The sequence below is a fragment of the Bicyclus anynana genome, chromosome 8 (genome assembly GCF_947172395.1).
Source record: "Bicyclus anynana chromosome 8, ilBicAnyn1.1, whole genome shotgun sequence".
In the NCBI taxonomy this organism is placed as follows: domain Eukaryota; kingdom Metazoa; phylum Arthropoda; class Insecta; order Lepidoptera; family Nymphalidae; genus Bicyclus; species Bicyclus anynana.
In genome coordinates, this window is record NC_069090.1 from 10,478,363 (window position 1) to 10,500,576 (window position 22,214).

General features: G+C 35.2%; 2 protein-coding genes across 5 annotated transcripts in view; one reads left to right on the forward strand and one right to left on the reverse strand.

Annotated features, from left to right (window-relative positions):
• The window catches only part of LOC112050000 (rabankyrin-5), a 72,993-nt gene that overhangs the window by 47,805 nt on the left and 2,974 nt on the right, over window positions 1-22,214 (reverse strand). For all 4 annotated transcript variants that reach the window (XM_052883135.1, XM_052883134.1, XM_052883136.1 and 1 more), the window contains exon 5: window positions 20,104-20,240. In XM_052883135.1, the coding sequence (XP_052739095.1) occupies window positions 20,104-20,240 (137 nt within the window). The remainder of the gene's footprint in view (window positions 1-20,103; window positions 20,241-22,214) is intronic.
• Window positions 8,670-18,415, forward strand: LOC112050006 (uncharacterized). The gene is made up of 3 exons (XM_024088116.2): window positions 8,670-8,964; window positions 13,154-13,324; window positions 17,541-18,415. The coding sequence occupies exons 1-3, from the start codon at window positions 8,919-8,921 to the stop codon at window positions 17,807-17,809; spliced, it is 486 nt and encodes a 161-aa protein (XP_023943884.2). The 5' UTR covers window positions 8,670-8,918; the 3' UTR covers window positions 17,810-18,415.

Here is a 22,214-nt window from a genome sequence, read left to right on the forward strand (position 1 = left end):
TCAGATTATATAGTCAACCGAGGATGATTCACACTAGTACGTTTTACATTGCAATTATATTAAGTGATACAATAAATATATATTTCGTAGCACTATGTAGCTACGTGTCTATGGACACGATTAAATAACTTACAAATTTATTGGGAATTTCAATCGGGAATGCAATCGGACTTTCCGTGCTTACCCCACGTTCATGGGTACCTACCTAGTTACCTACCGGTTAATTAAACTGTCAGAATACAGACAAACTCTATCTATGTCAAGTTTTACGTAGATTGCGTCTTTACCAAACGTAAGATCGCAATGAAGCGGCAAATCGCATTTAAATAAATAAATAAATTTTATCATTTATTATTATATTCATAAAATTAGCATATATATTATGTCGTGATAATCAACCATTATAATTAAGTATTATTGTTTATTGAAGGTGTAGCGTTAACCATTGTTATAATAACTGCGTATTTTTTAAAGAGTAATTACTACTACAAGAACTAATAAAAACATACCAAGCGAATACTAGACTTATTTCCTTAACTCCTTAGAGAGCCTACAGTGAAGACAGAGATAGTTAAGACAACAGATTAAAATACATCGCAGGTAAATACATTCCCATTTACTGAGCAGGAATTTGCTTAATTAGCTTATCCCAGCATTTCACACGGAATTTAAATAGCCCGCCATCAATTTGAAAAGTGCTATATTATGAGTAATTCAGACATTCACACTAATTCCGAACGCCACTTAAATGTCTAATTGTCTAGCTATGCAAAGCAGTGCTTAAGAAGCAAGATTTTCCTGAACAAGGGTAAGGAGTCAGGACCTGTGTCCTGTGAGTCAGGTAGGTATAAGGGTAGAGGCTAGAGAGTCGCTTTGGTTTGCGTTTCTATTTCGTGTAACTTATTTAGGTACCTAACCTAATACCTATCTTGACCTAAATGGAAAATTATTACCTTTTAAATGAAGGAACATCGAAATAATTGAAACCAGCGAGTGGCGTGACATTCGTGTAGGCACGAAAAGTGACGCTCCCATGTAAAAATCAATATTGTTATGTCAAGGTTAATAATAAACCGGATATTTTTTTTAATAAAACTACCACAAAACTAAGAAGCTCTAAAGTAGATATTAATGTCAATTTTCCAAGATATTTTTTATTTTGAATTTATGCAAATATCTAGACATTTAATTTCAATCATTTGAGGAGAACAATCGTATTTAAACATAGCAAGCGAAAAACACGACTCACGAAATGATGCCTTCAGTAGCGAATTTACCAGCAGACCAAGTAGGCTGGAGCCTAATAGGCAGATTTTAGGGGGCCGCAAATTTGAGTCAAAAATTTTCGTCTTACAGAAATAAAGAAAAACATGATTTGCATAGAGAATACAAGGCTTGGTTTTTGTGAAACTCTAACGTCTGCATTGTTACAGAGCACCAGCACCTGTAGGTTTATGAACAATTACTAATACCCTCTGTAAAATATATATTACATGCAGGTACTATGTACCTACTTATAGCCTACTGGCGTCAAATTTGTAAATCCTCTTCTGGATGGCTGGTGACTCAGTCTCATATGCCTGTTGACAATTAGGTATATACCAAATACCCATATCTTTTAGATTTTCGATATTTATTTACTGGCGGACACACAAGTCTTCGACACTTCCACGCTTGTACGACTGTACATATATGTTTTCTGTGACGGTGCTACGTCAACTCCATAACATCAATGCCTTCGCCTTAATGAGTTACGAGAGCAAAGGTTCTACTGATCATTTCTGCGAGGCAAAAAAAGGGTTGTGATATAAGCCGTGATAGCCTAGTGAGTGTGTCCTCTGTTTTCGATTCGAAAGGCGTATGTTCAAATCCGGTCAAGGACCTCCAACTTTTCAGTTATGTGCATTTTAAGAAATTAAATATCACGTGTCTTTAACGGTGAAGGAAAACATCGCGAGGAAAGATGCACACCTGAGAGTTTTCTATATTGTCTACGTGTGTGAAGTCTGCCATCACATTGGGCCAGCGTGGTAAACTATTATCCTAACCCCTCTCATTCTGAGAAGACACTCGTGCTTAACAGTGAGCGAATATGTGTTGTTAATGATGATGATGATGATGACATTCAGTTAATGCCCAAAAACTTCAAGACATTAACAATCATTGAATAGCAATGTTATGTTGATCTGTGAAATGTATTGATATATGTATTTAGTAAAGATAATGTTAAATAAATATTATACCAAGAGACATGTTTAATTATTACATTGTAACCACGCAGATAAACGCGTGTGCCATATAAAAATTGCCAGATCATATTATTGTACGCATTTTATCACCAGGAGTAAAGGATGTGGCGTTGATATCGAGTGCAATGCTTTGTAACAAGTGGATATATAGTGAATAAAAAACCTAGACGATTGCTATAGCGAATATTTTATGTACCTATGATTACATCACAATCATCACCGCATTTCTTACTATCTACTACAGGGCCAGAGCTCCTTTTTTACCAGGGCTCCTAAAGGAGGCGATATGGATCTTAGACCCACCACACTGCTCCGATGCGGATTGGTGGACTCAGTGTGATAATGTCTCAAAACGGCAGACGTCTACCGATCCTGACTGACTTAAGGACTTATTTTATCTACCGTAATCAGTGGACGCCTACCATTAACGACCACTATCAGATTTTAATGACAACTAGCGGACCTTAGCGGAGCTTCGCTTTGTCTTATGTGCACTTCTTTCCTATCCCTACCCTACACTACCCTACACTACCCTACACTACCCTACCCTAACCCCTACCCAACCCTACCAGTGTGAATAGGTGAGCCCGTTCTTGAGTTATAAAATTACAACGAAAGGAGGCATTGATTTTTATACAATTTTTATTTTTATATATAGATTTATTTTTATATATAGACGACCGGGCTTAAGCTAGGCGTCCACTGATCCGCATCAAACGAATTTTAGTATTCTTTGCATAGAAATTTGCGCCCACTGCGAAAGTTTCCTATGAAAAAAGAAAAGATCCAGTATTCGCCCGAACAAGGATTCGAACCCAGGACCTCAGCCACAAGCAAAACGAGGCAGTCACACAAAATAGAAAATGTTTTTAATTTTATGTAAGCACACGAATGTTAAATAACAAATAACAATAGAGAGCTCGAACACCTAAAAATAATCTGTAGCGAAAAAAAAACAGTACTCAGTGAATCTATTTAAGTATTTCTACTAATTTAATTGAGCCAACTAGCACCTGCCCAGTGTGTCACTAGAAAGAATCATTTAGAAATCTCAGAACGCATAACGGAACTACGAAAACTATTCCGTATTCGTCAATAATTATCATTCTATTAACACAAATCGTGAAATGACCAGTGATACTTATCCACAAAATGTAGAGTGAGAAGTGGTTAAGTAAATACAATAAAAACTATAGTTTTCGTGCTTGAGATGTGATATTATCAGCGTATCATAGAAGGTTGATAAAAAGCGAAACAATAAAAAACGAGATCCATAACTACTTGTAAGTCGTATCAATACATATAAAAAATGAGGTTTCTGTTTGTGATTTCAAGATAAATTTGTTCTGAAGTGATTCTACACGACATTAAACCATTAAACCACAATCAAGTTTTGCTAATTTTTTGTCTGTCTGTCTGTTTGTTCAGGCTAATCTGTGGAATGGCTGAACCGATTTTAATATCACATTCACTAGAAGGCAGCTGAGCAACATATACAATACAAATACAAATACAAATAGCCTTTATTACTGATAAGATACATTTCATAATTATTATTAGTATTTTACATTTCATTATAATCATCATCATAATTTATAATTTAGCAAAGTAATACCCATAATGTAATTAATACTTATTTCATGCATTTAATTTTGAAGTTATTAATATTATTTTATATAGTTATTTTATAAATCAATTTATTCTACTCTTCGACATCGGTATCAGAATTATCAATTTGCCTTTTGGCATAGGCCTCCCCTAGGCTTTTCCATGTATCTCTGTTTGCAGCTTTTCTTTGCCATGTTGTTCCAGCTACCTTTCTGATATCGTCCTCCCATCTTATTTTTTGTCGTCCTTTCTTCCTTTTTCCATCTCGAGGGTACCATTCAGTAACGTTCTTTGTCCATTTTTCCTTTTTATTTCTTATCATGTGGCCCACCCAATTCCATTTAAGCTTTTTCACTGTGTAAGTGACATCTGTGACTTTTGTCTTACTTCTTATATTTTTAAGTTTAATTTTATCTTTTAACTTGAAGTTTAGAATGCTTCTCTCCATTTTGTTCTGACACACTCTGAGTGCTCCACCCTGCTTGCTAGTAAGGGCCCAGGTTTGTGCTCCGTAGGTTAAACATGGTAATATGCAGGAGTTGAACACTGTAGTCTTGTCTTTAAGGGGTATCTGTGGGTTCTTCATTACTTCCTTTAAAGACCAGAATCTTTTCCAAGCTTTATTTATTCTGATGTTTATTTCTTTCTGCATTTGGTTTTCTGGTGCAATGATTTGCCCTAAGTATGTATATTCATCAACATATTCTATTTGATGTAGGTTTAATAAAATGGGTGTTTTAGTATTGTTTGTCATTAGTTTGGTTTTATCTAAATTCATAGTCAGACCCACATTTTTGCTTTCTCTTTCTAATTGCTGTAGCATAGTTTTTAAGCCTTCTTGGTTTTCGTTAATCACAATCAGGTCGTCTGCGAATCTAAGGTGGTTAAGCTTTTCGCCATTTACATTTATTCCAAATTCAGTCCAATTAATTTTTTTAAATATATACTCTAATACAGCCGAGAATAACTTTGGTGAAAGGGGGTCGCCTTGCCGTACTCCTTTTTTTATTTTGAAGGCAGCACCTTTCCTTTCAGTTTGAATTTTTGCAGTTGAGTCCTTGTATATGTTTTTTATTATTCTGATATATTTTGGATGTACTCCTTGAGAGTTTAAAGCGTCCCAAATATGTGCATGTGTTAAAGAATCGAATGCCTTACTGTAATCTACAAATGCCAAATAGTAAGTTTTCCCGTATTCATTGCTTTTTTGGATAATTTGTTTTATGACATGAATATGGTCCATTGTAGAGAAGTCGCTTCGGAATCCAGCCTGTTCTCTCGGTTGATTTTCGTCCAATACTGAGCTAATTCTGTTCAATATTATCTTCGCAAATACTTTATATAAATTGGAGATCAGGCTGATTGGCCTGTAGTTGTTTATTTCTGCCTTGTCGCCTTTCTTATGGAGCAATATTATGGTTGACGATGTCCATTGTTGTGGTATTATTTCTTTAGATATTATTTCGTTGTATTTATATGTTATATCTTTAATTATGTAGTCTAGGCACCCTTTTAGAATTTCATTTGTTATCCCATCATCTCCAGGAGCTTTGTAGTTTTTCTGGGACAATATTGCGGTTCTTACTTCGGCTTCTAATATAGGGAGAATATCTTCTTCGTCATTTCCTTGTAAATATTGAGTGTTTTTGTAGTCTACATCATCGTACAGTTTGCTATAAAATGTTGTTGCTATTTCCATAATTTCAGGTCGTTTTGTTTCTTTCCTGTCAGATGGCTTGCTTTTGATGTACGGAATCCAACAGGTATTCTCTCTCAATTCTTTCAGGGCTTTCTTTATTCCTCCCGATTTTTCGATGTGGTATTGGATAGATCTATTTCTAATCTGTTTCCTATGTGACCTAATTTTTTCATTTATTTGTTTGCTTAGCTGCGTTATTTGTGATCTATTTTGTTTTCTATTTCCCAATAGAGTTTTCCTGGCGTCAATGAGATGTCTGGCTTCCTGACCAATCTTATCTCTGTTGTTTTTCGAGATATGTAGTTTTCTAGAAACTTTTTGAAGCGCTTCCTCTAGTATATTATATTTTTCTTGTATACTTTCCTTCTTGTTGTAATTCAGAAAATTATCTTTCCATGTTACAAACAAGTTTTCTGGAACGGGGAGTGGAATTTGATGTGGTGTACTTCCTTTCTTGGTGTACTGTCTTCTCTTCTTTACCTCATTTATGTAGATTGCTCCTCTTACCATTCGGTGGTTTGTGTTGAAATTTAACTTATTAATTATGTTTATATCTTTGAAGAATTGTGGTTTATTAGATAACAGGAAATCTATTTCATTCTTCACATTTCCATCAGGAGACATCCAGGTCCATTTTTTATTTTTGTTTTTCTTATAAAAGCTATTTAGGATCTTTAGGTTATGTGCCTGGGCTAGACGTACTAGTCTTTGACCGTTATTATTTCTTTTTCCAGTGCTGAATCGACCTAGTATACTGTCTTCGTTTGTTAGTCTCTCACCTATCTGTCCATTGAAGTCCCCCATCAGGACAATTGCTTTGTGTGCACCTGCGAGGGTCCTTTCCAGGTTTTCGTAGAAGTTATCTTTTACGTCCTTAGATGCTACCTCTGTAGGTGCATATATTTGGATTATTGATATAGTTTCATACCCAGGCAGGTTAATATTTAGTTGTGCAATTCTTTCTGATATTCCAACGAAGGACTGTATATATTCACTGTAGCTTTTTTTAATAATGAAGCCGACACCGTGTAGGCCTGGTGTGTTTCCTATATGATAGAAAATGAAGTTTTCATGCTGTTCAATTTTTTCGCCCATTCTCCTCACTTCGCTTAGGCCAATAATGTCCCAATTTATAAAACCCAAGGCATATTCCAGTTCTTGTAGGGATTCGTCTGTTCTTAGGGTCCTGGTGTTAAGAGTTGAAATGTAAATGCTTTTTCTCTTATCTTGACTACATATTTTTCCTTTTTTATTGGTTTCATGTATAGTGTCGTGTTCGTTTGTGTTTTGCTTTTTAGGGGGGGGTGATCCTAGGGGGTTTTGGTCTCTTGCCCCACGGTGACCAGCCGGGTTGGGGTGCTTTTTCTTTTCCAGATGGTTTTTGTTTATTGTTGTTGCGTTTGTCCGGTTACCGATGCCTCGAGATTCCTATGCTTTTGGTTTACTTGTTTCTGTGAGAGAGTGGGATCTAGACCTCATATATGCGAATGGGTCAGTTCTGTGGAGTTTTGCAGGAGCTATTATGTTTTTGGCGTTACCTCCTGACCCGCTTTGACTTTGTTCTGTCGGTGATAAAGTGTTCTCCCTTTTTCTTTTTTCGTTTCCTTTTTGTTTTATTACAATTTTGTTATTTTTAATGTATGCATCGTTTCCTTTTTCCTTCTCTTGGTGTAATTCTTGTTGTAATTCTCTGCGTTATTGTAAAGTCTCTTTAGAAAAGTCTTCGGTAATGTATGTTGGTTCTGTCATTTTCTTTTTATTTTTAAGAATCTCGATTTTTTTGTTGTATGTTGTGAGGGTAATTACTATAGGCCTTATTTTTTCATTCGCCTGTCTTCCAATTCTGTGTAAATTGTTTATATCCGAATTATCAATTTTTATTCCCAAATTTCCAAGTAATCTTAAAATGCTGCTAAATAATTCAGTATAATTTTTTTCAGTCTCATTCAATCCATGAATTATAATGTTGTTCCTTTTGTTTGCATTTTCTAGAGAGTTTATTTTCCTGTTTAATACTTCAATTTCTAATTTTAGGATTTTATTTTCTTGAATTAATGGTTTTATTTTATCATCTATGGTCAACATAATTTTTTCTGTATTATCTTTTATCAGAGTGGCTTGTTTCTCCATTTCAAGTTTCATCATACTGTAGAGTGTGGATATTGACATTTCTTCAGCCATCGTTGTGCAGCAAGAGTAAATTAATTTAAGTGATTTTGCAGTGTATTTATTCTGTGCAGTTATAAAATCAAAGATTATATTATTCTCAACGAGAGAACAAAAACGTTTCGTAACTGCATAAATTGGAACGCAACTTTTCTTTGTTGTTCATAAGTTGGCTCCGAGGATATATTTTATTGGGAGACAGTATAATTTTTTATTTGCTATGACAACACTGAGTTCTTCTGTTATGTTGGTAATATGCGATCTATGACTTTCTGGTATTTGACAACTGTCAAAGTTAAAACGAGGTTATGTTTACCAATTAAATAGCTCTTGCTTCTTGTTATAATTGCAAAGTGCCACACAGTTTAATAACTTAACTTGCTTGCAAAGTATTCTTGTTTAGTATATTTCACTGTTTGATTGTTTTTGTTTCGTTTGCACTGAGTTTTTAATTATTTTTTTTCGGATAGCACTGACACACGTTTGCACTGTTTGAATGCCGGAACCGGAAACCGAGCAACATATAGACTACTTTTAATCAAAAACCGTTTGACGTAGAAAAATTAAATTTAGCAAGGAGGTACTTTGTACCTACTTATCAAAACGTCCGCTAAAAACGGCTTTTGTGATAGGGCCGGATTAAGGAGGTCTAAAGGCTCTCGTATGTCTGTATCCATAATTTTTCGCTACAAACTTTAATTTTGGCAGAGAAGTAATACTAGTAGTCTACTGAACTGAATACTGCAGCAAAATAATGACTAAAAACCACACAAAAGATTGTCAAAATATTAAACGTGGACGAAGACACGGGCGTCCGCTAGTATTCGTGTATGCGTACGAACAAAATCTGGCCGCCAAAAAGACAGACAGTGCCGCGTTGGCGCCATCATCGATCGCGTGATTCAGCACAGCGGCGCAAGCTTTAGAGCCTTTATTTCTTCGGTGTTTGGACATGTCCCGTTTCACTACTGGGCTTCCTTCCTGTGAATCATGAGCCTCGCAAAGAGATGCCGATGTCGGCTGGAGACCACATGGCATATGCGCCGCGAACGCGGGCGGGAGCGCCAGTGTGTTATGTAAATTACTCGTTCACTTTGTGTTTATTTACTAGTTCGATGCCGTATTGCTAAAGTATATCTTAACAAAACATATGGAGACTTTTGTGTGTCATTGAGTGGAATGTTTAATTCAAAAACATGGAGTTTTCGTTAGTACTCTTGGTGCTGACCGTGTTGTGGAAAAGTGAGTGATAACATTATTGATAAACATTGTAATCGTGTTCAGTCAATGACACTGACAGTGCGGACGTTAAATAACAATCGAATTAAAATTAACAAAAAAAAAATAATCAGCTTGCCTTTTTAAACAGCTATTAATATTCTGTGTGATACGAAAAGGAAACAAAGCCACACTGACCTCAGTGTTGCACATTGTTTTTTGAATGACAAAAATCATTGTCTTAAATCATTTCCTCTTTTGAATCATACGGTGGTAGGATGACCTAAAGTAACTAATAGTTTCTAAATTGAGTAAATTTTGTACATTTCGTAATTTTTAAATTTAGTAAATTTATAAGTGAACGTGGTTTAGTTTCCAAACGAACCAAATAAGGCAATTATATCGAAATCACAATAACAAGCTTTAATTTAAATCGAAATATATATATAAAAAAGTCGTGTTAGTTACACTATTTATAACTCAAGAACGGCTGGAACGATTTGGCTGAAAATTGGCGGAGCGGTAGCTCAGAACCAGGAGACGGACATATAGGGTAGGATATGGCTAGGATAGGGGAGGGTTTCACGCGGACGAAGTGGCGGGCGTTCACTAGTAGTGTTATAAGTGCGAAAGTTTGGATGGATGTTTCTTACTTTATCACGCCAGAAAGTCTTGAATAAATTCTTTAACAAATTAAATAAAATTTGACACAAAATATTATATTATCTGGAATTATATAATCTGGAATTATGGTGGTGAAAGTAGTTTAGTAGCAGTTATTATCTTTTTTGTCCGGAAAAAAACGACTAATTCTAAAAAGTGGTAACTCAATAATCTTAAGTGCTTTTAAAACGATATCCATCTTTAAATACACTGTTCTCACTTAACGAAATATGGTTCGCTAATTGGTTAAACGAGCAAATATTTAACAACTAATTAAATCCATTAAAACAAAAATACCTACAGTACATGTTTGTTTGCAATGGCCACTGGATGCTCGTAATACTAAGTGTAAAATTTGCTAACAATATAAAGTTCATCGCGAATGGACATTATAAGGCTAACGAACTTGCAGTAGGACGTGGTACTCATTAATCAGGTGTGAGGAAAAGTAGTTTTCCTGTCTGGTTTATGTCTATCTAACAGGTTACTGTTGTTTATTGTAAAATAATATTTGTTAATTGAAATCTCGCAAGAGTTTATGGTTAAGAGGCCGAAATCAAATACGAGAAATCTATAGGGTTCGATTCCCGTCCGTTGGACGCTTGGTTGGAGAAAAGAAAGTATATAATTACTTAAAAAAAAATTAAAAAATCAAAAACTATTACGTATTATATTATTAAAACTGAATTAGTAAACATTACAAAATTGTTAAGAGTTTGTGTAAAAATATAAACTGATTTATAAAGAATACAATCTCACAAACAATACAGTTGGTTAGATTTAATAGTTTAATCTATAAATTAGATTAGATCCCTAACTTAATTGGGTCAGCTAGGCCGCCAAGTAAATCCAGACTACATGGCAGCGAAATCATGGATAAAATCCAGTATTTTTGTAAATTTGGAACAGATCTTCAATAAAATTATCACTTTTGTCATTATCACCTGCTTTGGATCTACATACTCGTATTATACAGGGTGCTGGGGAGCATTTCCCATAACTTCAAGGTGACAAGTCCACTTATAGGAGCCCAGACTGCTTAACTATAATGATATTTATTAACTAGAAAATAAAAACTTTCATATAATTCCGACTATCCATGCAACACAGGCCTTTATTTATACTTGAGTTTTAAAGTTTGGCTACGTCATAATAAGGATGCGTTTATGGGAAACATTTAAAGATTACCAAAGAAATATTATTTACTTCGAAAATATTAAGTTCAGAACTTTGAACATGTGTCCTTTAAACATTTTTAATTAATTTTCGGTAAAAAATATAACCCCATAAATTATGGGAAATACACCTCAGCAAAATCGAATATATTTCCCGAACTAAAAATGTTTTTTTTTACGTAAAGAATTAGACCGTGTGAAAAGTCACGGGTGGTAAACTAAATATTTAGGCAAGCTAAGATAATTTTAAAGCTGTGACCACTCAACACGTGTTACCGTACCGTGTGCTTAAAACTGTGGTTAGTGGTTAGGTACTCTATATGTTTAGTTCCTCGATTGCGGGAGGTATTAATATTCATTATTTATGTTTTTGTGGAGGGGAGCTATCAGTGTTGGTATAAAGAGGATATTTGATGCCTTGAGCTAAGTTGTTTGTTAAGCAGCGTGGACACCGTCACGCTGCCATTCGCGTTAGTGATTCAGTGCAATAATGTTTTGTGTTATACGAGTAATTGTTGATCATAAATTGTGATCACACTAATCGCGAATAGGTACAGCAATGTAGAGATGCCTTTAACTTGCTTGTCAAACTTGACTTTTTCATCAAGCAATGCTTGAAAGACGTTAAATCATTAATTTCCAACCAACCAACCATTCGTTTCCAAGGCGTTTACTAAGCAACGTTCTTCTTCCCGTACAAATATAAATTGTAAAATTCAACAAATCCTTCTTGCCATAGAATAACCATAGATAAAATTTATAGAGATATAATTTTGGACACCTATAAATGGCAAAACCTGACTTTGCACTAGTGGCGTAACTACAGTGTGCTACATCTTTCGGTTTTTCATAAACACTAGAACATACATTCGTATATTACATCTCTGGGACGTGATAGTATTAATATGTATTATTATTTTTCGCTCCATTTAGAACGCACTCAACTAAGTTTTAATAATACTTATTAATTAGAAAAAAACTACTACGATAGACCAATGAATTAATAAGATTTAGCGTAGGTAGTGTAAGCATGAAATCAATTAATACCGCCTGTCGGTTGACCTACTATTATAAGGTCCTTGACACTATGAAATTATTCTTTGTGAGCCTTATTAGCATTCAACAACTACTGCCATGTGTTAAGTCCTCCCACTATCATGACTATTTTTATATCACATTGATATCGTTAGCTTGGTATGGATATATATTGTGGAGGAATGAAAGTTATATTACTAGAAAAATGTTGAATTTGCAAGTAGAAGGACACAAGAGGAGAGGAAGGCCAAAAAAAGAGATATGAAATATGATATGATAGAAAAGATGATGGTTGGATGTGCAAAGGGAGTGAATGATGAGTCGACGAGTAATAGAGACGAATGGAGAAGATTAACATATTTTGCCGAACCCTCTTAAATGGGATAAGATTAAGGAGATGATCATTGATATAACAAGAGTCAAATGCTTTATAGTACGCGCCAAACTTGGAATACGCTCTGAATACGAGGTATGCGGCTGCGCAGTATACAAAAACATATGCTAATAGCGGAATTATATAATTCGGCATATTGAAGAGCCTAGAAGTTGATAGTTTGTGCCTAGCTGCGAGCTTTATGATCTTAGAGTAATAATTTATGTATACCTACTTTGACTCTTAAGTTTATGATAATATGAAGTAGCTAGCAAATCATTATTATTAACATATTCTATTCTGATAGTAATCGTTAGAGTCCAATTTAGGTCTAAGCACCAAAACGCTCTCATAAGGAAGGAGTCCAAGCCCTGAAGTGTTTCATAAAGAAAGACTTATTTAGTTAGCATTTGTCACTTGCAATAACAGAACCTTACACTGCGCGTGTAAGTTCCGAGCCATGATAGGCCAGTGGATATGACCTCTGACTGCGAGTCCGGAGGTGTGGGTTCGAATCCGGTCTGAGGCATGCACCTTCAACTTTTCAGTTGTGTACATTTTAAGAAATTAAATATCACGTGTCTCAAACGGCAAAGGAAAAACATCGCGAGGAAACCAGCATACCAGAGAATTTTCTTAATTCTCTGCATGTGTGAAGTCTGCCAATCCGCATTGGTCCAGCGTGGTGGACTATCGGCCTAACCCCTCTCATTCTGAGAGGAGACTCAAGATCATAAGTGAGCTGAATATGGGTTGATCACACACACTGCGCGTAACTGCACTTACGATATTTCAAAAATTGTTTTTTTTGTTTTCTACAAAATAGCCCTTGACTAAGATCTCACCTGATGGTAAGTAATGATTCTAAGATAGAAGCGGGCTAACTTGTTAGGAGTAGGATGAAATCCACACTCCTTTAAATTTCTACACGACATTAGTTTTTTGACATTAATTTATTAAATTTCAGCCTCCTCGTGTGTTCTCTGTTACAAATGTCTTCCCGAAGACACAGGGAACAATGACAGAATCAACACATCGTGCGAGCACTTCGACGGCAGCGACAGATTCGTAGAGAACTGCACCAAGTCTACAATGTGCTCCAAACGAGTGAGCACGTTAACAAGCGTAGGAAAAGGATGTGAGTATATTAAGATTGACATGGATTGAGTATTGACTATGGATATAAGTGATCTGCCTGTCTGTTATATACGAATATATCGTGGTACTATAACATGAGTACGCATCGTTTTTGACGTGATAACGTCTTATAAATCGATGAAACACCGGCGGCACGCACAAAAAAGTGTCCCATTCCATTATTTGCTAAAATTAATGTGTCACGGTGGTTTTACTTTTGGGCTGATTTTCCTATGAATGACTTTTTCTTATAGGGTTACTGGTTGTCACGTAAAATTATCGTTTTACAGACAAACAATTTTTCATCGTATTGCACGTCTCAACAAATTTTAATGATGATGGTTACCGATTTTCCGTTTGTCTAAACTGTACCTATACTACTACTATACGCACTTATACATACTTAATACTATAAATGTGAAAGTAAGTTTGTATGTCTGTCTGTCGCTAAACTGATTTGGTTAAAAATGTTTATAGATATAAATTAAGAATAATATAGAGAATAATTGCTTTAACTGACACAAACAAAATTTATGGCTTGTATATTTTCTGTAGTCTCCATATTGTACATTGCATCTAGAAGTTAATCGAAATTTATTTTTAATAAAAAGGCGGTTGTTACCATCAACCTACTTACGTCGAACATGAAAGGATTACGCACTTTTTTAATTAAGTAAAATGCACTCGTTAGTCATCTCGCATCCGCCGCCATGTTTTATCTCCTTTATGGTATACACGCAAAAGACATAAATAAAAATCTTAGCAAAATTGCTTAAGATACCGTCATCGCATTTATTTAGAAGAAGAAGAAAAACATTGCACACAAAATAAATAAAAGAAAATATAGTTTGACTAATGTACATTAATTTTGGAATGTAATGTTAAATTAATTGTTTTATTGTGAATATATATATAGGTATTTCTTATGGAAACAACCAGAAAATATTATGTTGTACCGATAGTCTTAGCCTACATTATTCATCAGGCAAGATTGTTGTTAAGTACAAACCTATTATAATAACTATGAAAAATATGTATTAAACAATTAAGTATAAAGTACCGACAATTTGTTAAGATATTATGCAGGTTATATAAATATTACGACATACTCTACACGGTGCTAGCTGAATTCAACAATGTATTTTGTACAAAAATCAATATAACTTAAAATTAAAAAAACCGTAAAAATTCAGCTAATACTCGTATTGCGTTACTTTAGTATCACCCTGTAGAGTACTACAGTATATACTGTTTACGGGACATCCTGTATAGGCAACTTTAAAAAAATGACATAAATGACATCGTCAACGTCTTCAATAGTCGAATTGTATCTCTATCTAGGTCATATATTCTTACTAACCAAATAACTAAGTCTACGTAGGTATCAGAACCTAAAATAGCAATGTTCTCAATTCAACGTTTACCAAATCGTCGCATGTTAAAGTTTATACTCGTAGCGACGATGTCCTTTAAAAGGAGTCATTATGTGTCGTAATTTTGCGTTCGAAGAATGCCTTTAGGTCATATGCAGACCTGTAGGTACCTACTTATAAATTTTGTTAGGGATTTTACACAGAACAACAAAAATAATTAGTTGTTTGTTATTATTAGATTTATCAAAGTCTGCTTAATATTACCTAGATGCATGTTTCCTTTAATACTTGATCATATAAACACATACCTATGTTATTTATACTAATATTATAAAGCTGAAGAGTTTGTTTGTTTGTTTAATTGAACTCGCTATTCTCAGGAACTACTGGGCCGATTTGAAAAATTATTTCAGTGTTAGATAGCCCATTTATTGAGGAAGGCCATAGGCTATTATATTATCCCGGTATTCCTACGGAAATGGGAACCACGCGGGTGAAACCGCGCGGCGTCATCTAGTTCCCATATAAAATTGAAGTGCCTGTCTGTGTTATTTCCACGATATTTTTTTTTTCTTTCTGTTTGTTTGTCCGGGCTAATCTTTGAAACGGCTAAACGTATTTTAATGGAACTTCCAAAGATAGAGGAGCTTATTGAACAACATATAAGCTAAGTTTTATTCCCAAAAAATCCATAGATACCGCGGGATTTGCGACAAACTGAATTACACGCAAACGAAGCCGCGAACGTCTGCTAATGATCAATATATTATGTACGAAGAATTAAGTTTTATCGACAAAATATGCTTGTATTTATAATATTCCAAAATAATTTACAGAAGATATAGGAAACTATATACTTTATTATTTTGGTAATAGATTTTGTTTTTGACTGGCTACCTGCTTCTCCTTTAACGAAAATTTTTGTTTGTAAGTCCTACCAACACCTAATACTTAAAATGAACTTTACATAAAGTAAATATAATAAATGAATAAAAAAATATAAAAAATACTGTGTTGTACAGATTTGCAATGTGTTCCTAGCCTTAAGTCCCAGACAAACTAATCGCCCCATAAAACGAGCAATACATTAAGGCTTAGGCACCGCCTGTTCGATAGCTAGAATATTAATTTTATACTTTATTGAATAAGTGAGATCATAGGTATTCATTCTATTACCAAAATAAAAGCGCAGCACTTTTGACAGCAGGATAAAAGGGACATAGCTTTTGCTTTGAATTAATCTATACTAATATTATACATATGAAGAGTTTGTTTGTTTGTTGGTTTGTTTGCGTGAACGCGCTAATTTTTTTTTTTATTTTTTACAACTTAGCCCTTGACTACAATCTCACCTGATGGTAAGTGATGATGCAGTCTAAGATGGAAGCGGGCTAACTTGTTAGGAGGAGGATGAAAATCCACACCCCTTTCGGTTTCTACATGGCATCGTACCGGAACGCTAAATCGCTTGGCGGTACGCCTTTGCGCCTTTGGAAGTACTGGTCCTATTGTATCTTTAATTGACAAAAAATATGCTGCACTAAAAATCGGATAATATAGTCGTTTAATCAAAAAAATAAAAATGAAAATTGTCGTTTTAATTCACATTTCACATTTCACATGGTGAAGGAAAAACATCGTGAGGAAACCTGCATACCTGAGAATTTTCTTTAGGTATTCTCTACGTGTGTGAAGTCTATCAATACGCATTTACCAGCGTCGTGGACTAAGACCTAATACCTCTCATTGTGAGAGGAGACTCGTGTTCAAAAGTGAGCCGAATAGGGGTTGTTAATGATGAATATCGTTTTATAGTAACGATGCAATATTGCAAAATATAACCATACTCAACACCTATGTACTCGCAATACCTAATAAATATGTTAATAAATATAACGTAGGCGGGTACAGGAAAAGCTCGAGCGATGTTGACTTCTTTAACATTGAAAACCTAAAATAACATGACACGTGTTTTGTTTTTTGCTTAAGGGAATTCCTCTTGATTACTATTTTATTATTATAAAATTACTTTAAACCAGTAAAATAACGTTTCCTTATTATTTTAATAGCTGATGAGTGCAACAGTTGTGCAACTGTTGAACTTGTAGTTTCGAACAAAACTTTAATTGGCTACAAATTGTAACAATAATATATGAAATGTGTTGGATATGATAGCAAACAAAATAAATTGTAAATATTTATGAAATGTGACTAATAACATAAAATTGTAAATATTGAAAAACCCTCGAATGTCATGTAATTATTAATTTACACTCTCGATCAAGTCATCAATATTTTTTTTCAGTGCGCTTTCATTTGAGACCCCACTCCAGTATATTTGCAGACATTCGGTCATTCTTCCCCACTTTCAACCCCCAGAACTTTTAAAAGGCTCAACCGATTTTTATCAAACATATCTAAGAGCACACACTCGTAAGTCACTTTTCATAATTCTTTGAAATCTTTTCATTCGTTCGGGAGCTATGGCGCCACCGACAGACAGACACGTCAAACTTATAGCACCCCTCTTTTTCCGTCGGGGGTTAAAAAAATTCTAAACAATAGTTTTCTTTCTCAATACCTTTCGCGATCCTGCACACAATTAAGAGATCCTGTAGTCAGGATCTCATTTATGTAAATTTAGTAATTTCTTAATCATCATCATTAACAACCGATGGACGTCCACTGCTGGTTGCCTCTTGCCTTCCAAACAAAACGGTCTCGAGCCGCGAGCATCCAGCGGCTCCCTGCAACCCGATTGATGTCCTCGATCCACCAAGTGGGGGGTCCTATTTAGTAATTTACAGTATGATAAATACAATAACGCCAAATCTTTGTTTGTAGCCGTGTCCACAGTGATCGTGTCCAGGAATTGCGCAAAGCAGAGCTTGGGACAGGAGCAGAGGAAATCAAACGGGAAGTGGCACCAGTTCACCGCCATACACGAAGTCCACGACGAACAGTGCACACAAGACGACTACGATCCGGACAGACTGACAGTTATACTGAACTGTCACTGCCGCGGAGACTATTGTAATGCGTCTATAGTTTATGGTGTTCATTTTAAGACTATTTTGTTATTGTCTATACTTTATGTGTTTCAATTCAGTTAATGTTTCTCTAAAAAAAAGAAGAAGGTAAATAATTGTATTGATAGGAAATGATTGCCTTTAAAAGTGTCTTGAGAATGTATTGATGATTTAAAAAATCAAAGCCCTTGAAACCTCAACACAGTTGATGGAAGAAATTGAAATCTGAGTCTTCGTTTAGTCAATTAAGATAAGTAATGAGGGAAGAAATAGAAGATACTTTATTGCACACAAAAAAGATAAAAAATAACAATTAAAACTAAAAATTAGCATGCGAAGGCGGTATAAGCAATCTTTAAAAGGCAACCCCTTATGAGAGAACAGGTCAGTTAATATTTAAAGTCACACATAAATACAATATGGCTTATATTTATTTTTCGGTTGACGTCAGTCTGCCTTTTATGAAGATCCTGCAGTCTTATTCACTAACTTTGAGGTATGTTAGTTGACATGTACGGAATTTATAGGATCTCAATTTTGTATATGTCAACTGACATAAAGTAACAAATATCATCCGGTGCCTACTGGTGGATATCAAACAATAGATGACATTTCTCAATTCATTTGATGTTTATTGACCAAAATAGTAAATAGGCCAGCTGGTAGACGTTGTCGTTAAATGTTTTACAAAAGATGTCATAGTATTTACGTTTAACTGTATATGTATGTAGTGAAACTAAAAACTTAAATTTACAAGTTTTTTGATCTCACTGAGATATTTTAGTGTTGCATTGTAAATAGTTCTTGTCTGAATAATTACTATATCTCATAATTATAATATTTTTTGTTAACGAATATTGTAAATTCGAATCTCCATTCCATAATACTTAACATATTTTATAATTATGATAGTTATTATTGCTAGTCATAATTTTAAACAAAATGTAGTTAAAATACCTCACTTGTATACCTATGCACTGCCATACTGATAATGTTGAATATATTTCGTATTATAATCTAATTTTGTGTAAATAATACTCAATTAACTATCGAACAAAGTTCATTAAATAAATTAAATTAGTAAAGAAATAGAATGAGTTTTGATTGCAATTATTATTATTCTAACCTTTCGAACCACCCAAAAGTTCCGTAAATGAAAATATCAGAAAAATCAGTTGGCTCAGAGCCAGCCAGCTATTATTATTAATCAGCCTCTAGTCTGTCCAGTATGTTCTTTGACCTTTGAGATGTGTTTTAGCCATAAAGTAATTAAGTAGTGAGAAGCATCGCACCCAAATTCACCAACAAAATTGTCTGTCATTTTTAAGGGGGACGAGGTAAACTCACGCATCGAAAATATTTAACATCACCCATTAATATAAATTTGATTCGCAATTCACACACGTGCAATTCACACAGATTATTAAACACATCGAATTCGACTCATACACAGAATATTAGTTAACTTGATGGATGTTTTGCTGTTCCGGCTGAAGAATCGATTCTTTTAAATATTGTTTTCGTTACAAATTTGATATCATAATTAAGCTAGAAATACTTACAAATGAGACGTAACTTCATCTTTTAGTAAACTTGAAGTTGTTGACCGTTTTTTATGCTATACACGTATTGGCATTCTTAGGGAGCTCTTTACACGACGAGAACGATCACAACAATGAAACATCGATTATATAGACACAGTTTTTATAACCAAGTTAAATCGTTGATCTTATATTTTGACAAAGGCTTTACATCTAACGAGGCAGGTCCCTATAAATATAGTCTGAGGTTACAGAAATAGGGAGTTGTGGCGGGAAAATAGTAGGAATCATTTTCATTGATTTGCTGAAGATTAAAGTTTTATTGCATTCAATATATCGCTGTAAAGATGCACAAGGAGGTAAAGCAAGAGTGTTTTATTTGGTTAATTTGATTCGTTTTACTAAGCTTAGGACCAACGGACGGACAATAAACTATATAGTATGAACACCTTCAGCAAGTTATTCGATATGTCGGGGGTGACCACTCAAGCTGTCTCTACCACACAAGTCACCGAAGTCAAGGAGCGTAGACAGAGAACCTCAGAACATCCACATCGATCGCACATAGATTAATATTTGAGTTATGATTTGATTAAGCTCATAGTTATTATTGATACTTGGACAGGAATGTAATTAATTAATAATTACTTTATCTGTATCCAACTTTAGTTTAAACCAAAGACTAGTTGTAGAGTAGTTGTGCCGTAATGCCACGAGATAACGCTGTTTCAATTCCTTAGAAATTCGCGTTTACGTTAACGCGATAATAACATTATCAAACTGCCACTAGGCCCTCTGGTATACGCTAAGCGGAAGCCATAATCAAAAAGAACTCACATTGGCATGGTTCTCGACGAGGCAGAGGAACACGACGTCCTCGCGCAGCAGCCTGACGGCGCCGTGCAGCGGCTGCGGCGTCTTGCTCTTCAGCATGCGGTACAGTAGAGCTGATGACATGTGCGCGAAGTCCTCCCCTGCACAATCATCGCTAATTGAATATTTTTTGGGGTGAAAACCATAGATAAATAAGATAATAGAGTCCTCGCCTGCGCAGTACATATACAGAGTTTTGTTTTTGACGAGAAGACGTCTTAAGAATCGACGAACGCCGGCCACACGCACGAGAAAGTGTCACATTTCGCCTGAGTCGAGCGTGCAAGCGAGAGTGCGAAACTTCGTTCGTGCGAAAGTTCGTTGATTACACTCCCATGATATGCGGGCGACGGGGGGAAAGGACTGCGCGGGTACGAAGACGTGCGCACGGGGCATCGCTACCCCCCTCCCGGCCCGCGCGGACCATCGAGAGTGTTACAAACGAATTTGCCAAGCTATAGCGAGAGATCAACCTAACCCAAGCGTTCGGCTTGTGACGCATCTAGTTAATTTATCGAAAAAAATGTAAATTGTTAGATAACGGAAGACTGTAAACCGTCAACTTTGGGAAAAAGAATACGACTAGAAATATATAAAAAGATTTTGCGTGCACAGTGAGTGCTTTTCTTTTTAAAAAACTAACTATTAGAAAAAACATACATACAGCCGAATGTAGAACCTCCTCCTTTTTGGAAGTCGGTAAAAATATGTATGACTTAAATAATTTGCTTGAAACTTCTATTATACTACTTGCACATGGAAGTTTTAAGCAGCTAAAGATGCCCTTGACCTCCGATAATTATGAGGTAAAAAACAAAATTAACATGATTAAGTGATGAAACATGACCGAAATGATTTTTTTTTATGTAAAGGTATGGAACGCGAGTTTATCGCGTTTGGTAGGTATGCCTATTAAATTGTTGCAGACAGCTTTTCCTGGAGTTCTGTAATCAGTAGTTTATAGTCCCACACCAGCACGGCTATTCTTTAACGATGTTTAGTTTAACTCGCAAGTGCGAGTTTCGAATTCACCGCTATCTTTCTCATTCTATAGTATCGTGTTAAACAGAGAGATAGAGGTGAATTCGAAAATATATAAATAAAACAATTCTTATTCTTATTCTTATTCTTATCGTTATAGTTATAGAATAGCCTAGCTGATCATAATTAATTTTGTTAGATACTTTAAAATGTTAATTTTTAAAACGGTTTGAAGATATATTCAAGGTAATATGTACTTGTGAGCAGCCGCCAGTTTGACAAATTTCGCTGGGATAGATCCAAACGACAGAATTAACTAATACATATATATTTGATTATTTAGGTATACTCTATCTATATAGATGGGTCTCAGACTACAACATAATTTTCTTGAATTTCACAATATCAGTAATTGATTGACATAAACAAATGCTGCTTCGCCGCGACATTTTGAACAAAATAAAACTCGATGTACACTTTCAACTACCCCTACCCTTTTAAATTTTTTCTGCCATAAGAACCTTCTCCTGACATGTGTGAAATCCGTCCAGCCGTTCACGCGTGAAGGCGTGACCAAGGGATATATGTATTATTTTTTTTATATATCGATAACTAGCGGACGCCTACAACTATGTTCGCGTCTAATTTGTCCATACAAGTTAACCCTTGATAAGTTATGATGCAAACTAAGATGGAAACGAGCTAACTTATTGTTAGGAGAACGATGAAAATCCACACCCCTTTCGGTGTCTATACGATATCATACCGGAAAGCTAAGTTGCTTGGCGGTACGTCTTTGTCGGAATGGTGGTAACTAGCCACGGCCGAAGCCTCCCACCAGCCAGACCTGGATCAATTAGAACCAGGAACTTGTGGCTGTTGTGTCATGGAGGCTGTCAAAAATTTATTTGATTTAGTTGTCTACCATAAATTCTTCATCTCAAGGAGAGTGGTGGGATGAGTCTAAGCTCAAAACCTCTCGTATAAGGGATGTACCCTGTAGTGAGCCGTTAAAATATGCTGATAATGATCATGAGATCTAGCTAATCCAGTGAAGTATTTGTGCTTTGATCTATTATCTTATTATTATTATC

Bases quoted from the DNA above. Each gene is read 5' to 3' on its own strand.
- LOC112050006 (XM_024088116.2), top strand. From the start codon at position 8,919: ATGGAGTTTTCGTTAGTACTCTTGGTGCTGACCGTGTTGTGGAAAA. The intron at 8,965-13,153 runs GTGAGTGATAAC...ATTAAATTTCAG, and splicing joins GCTGACCGTGTTGTGGAAAA to CCTCCTCGTGTGTTCTCTGT. The intron at 13,325-17,540 runs GTGAGTATATTA...CTTTGTTTGTAG, and splicing joins AACAAGCGTAGGAAAAGGAT to CCGTGTCCACAGTGATCGTG.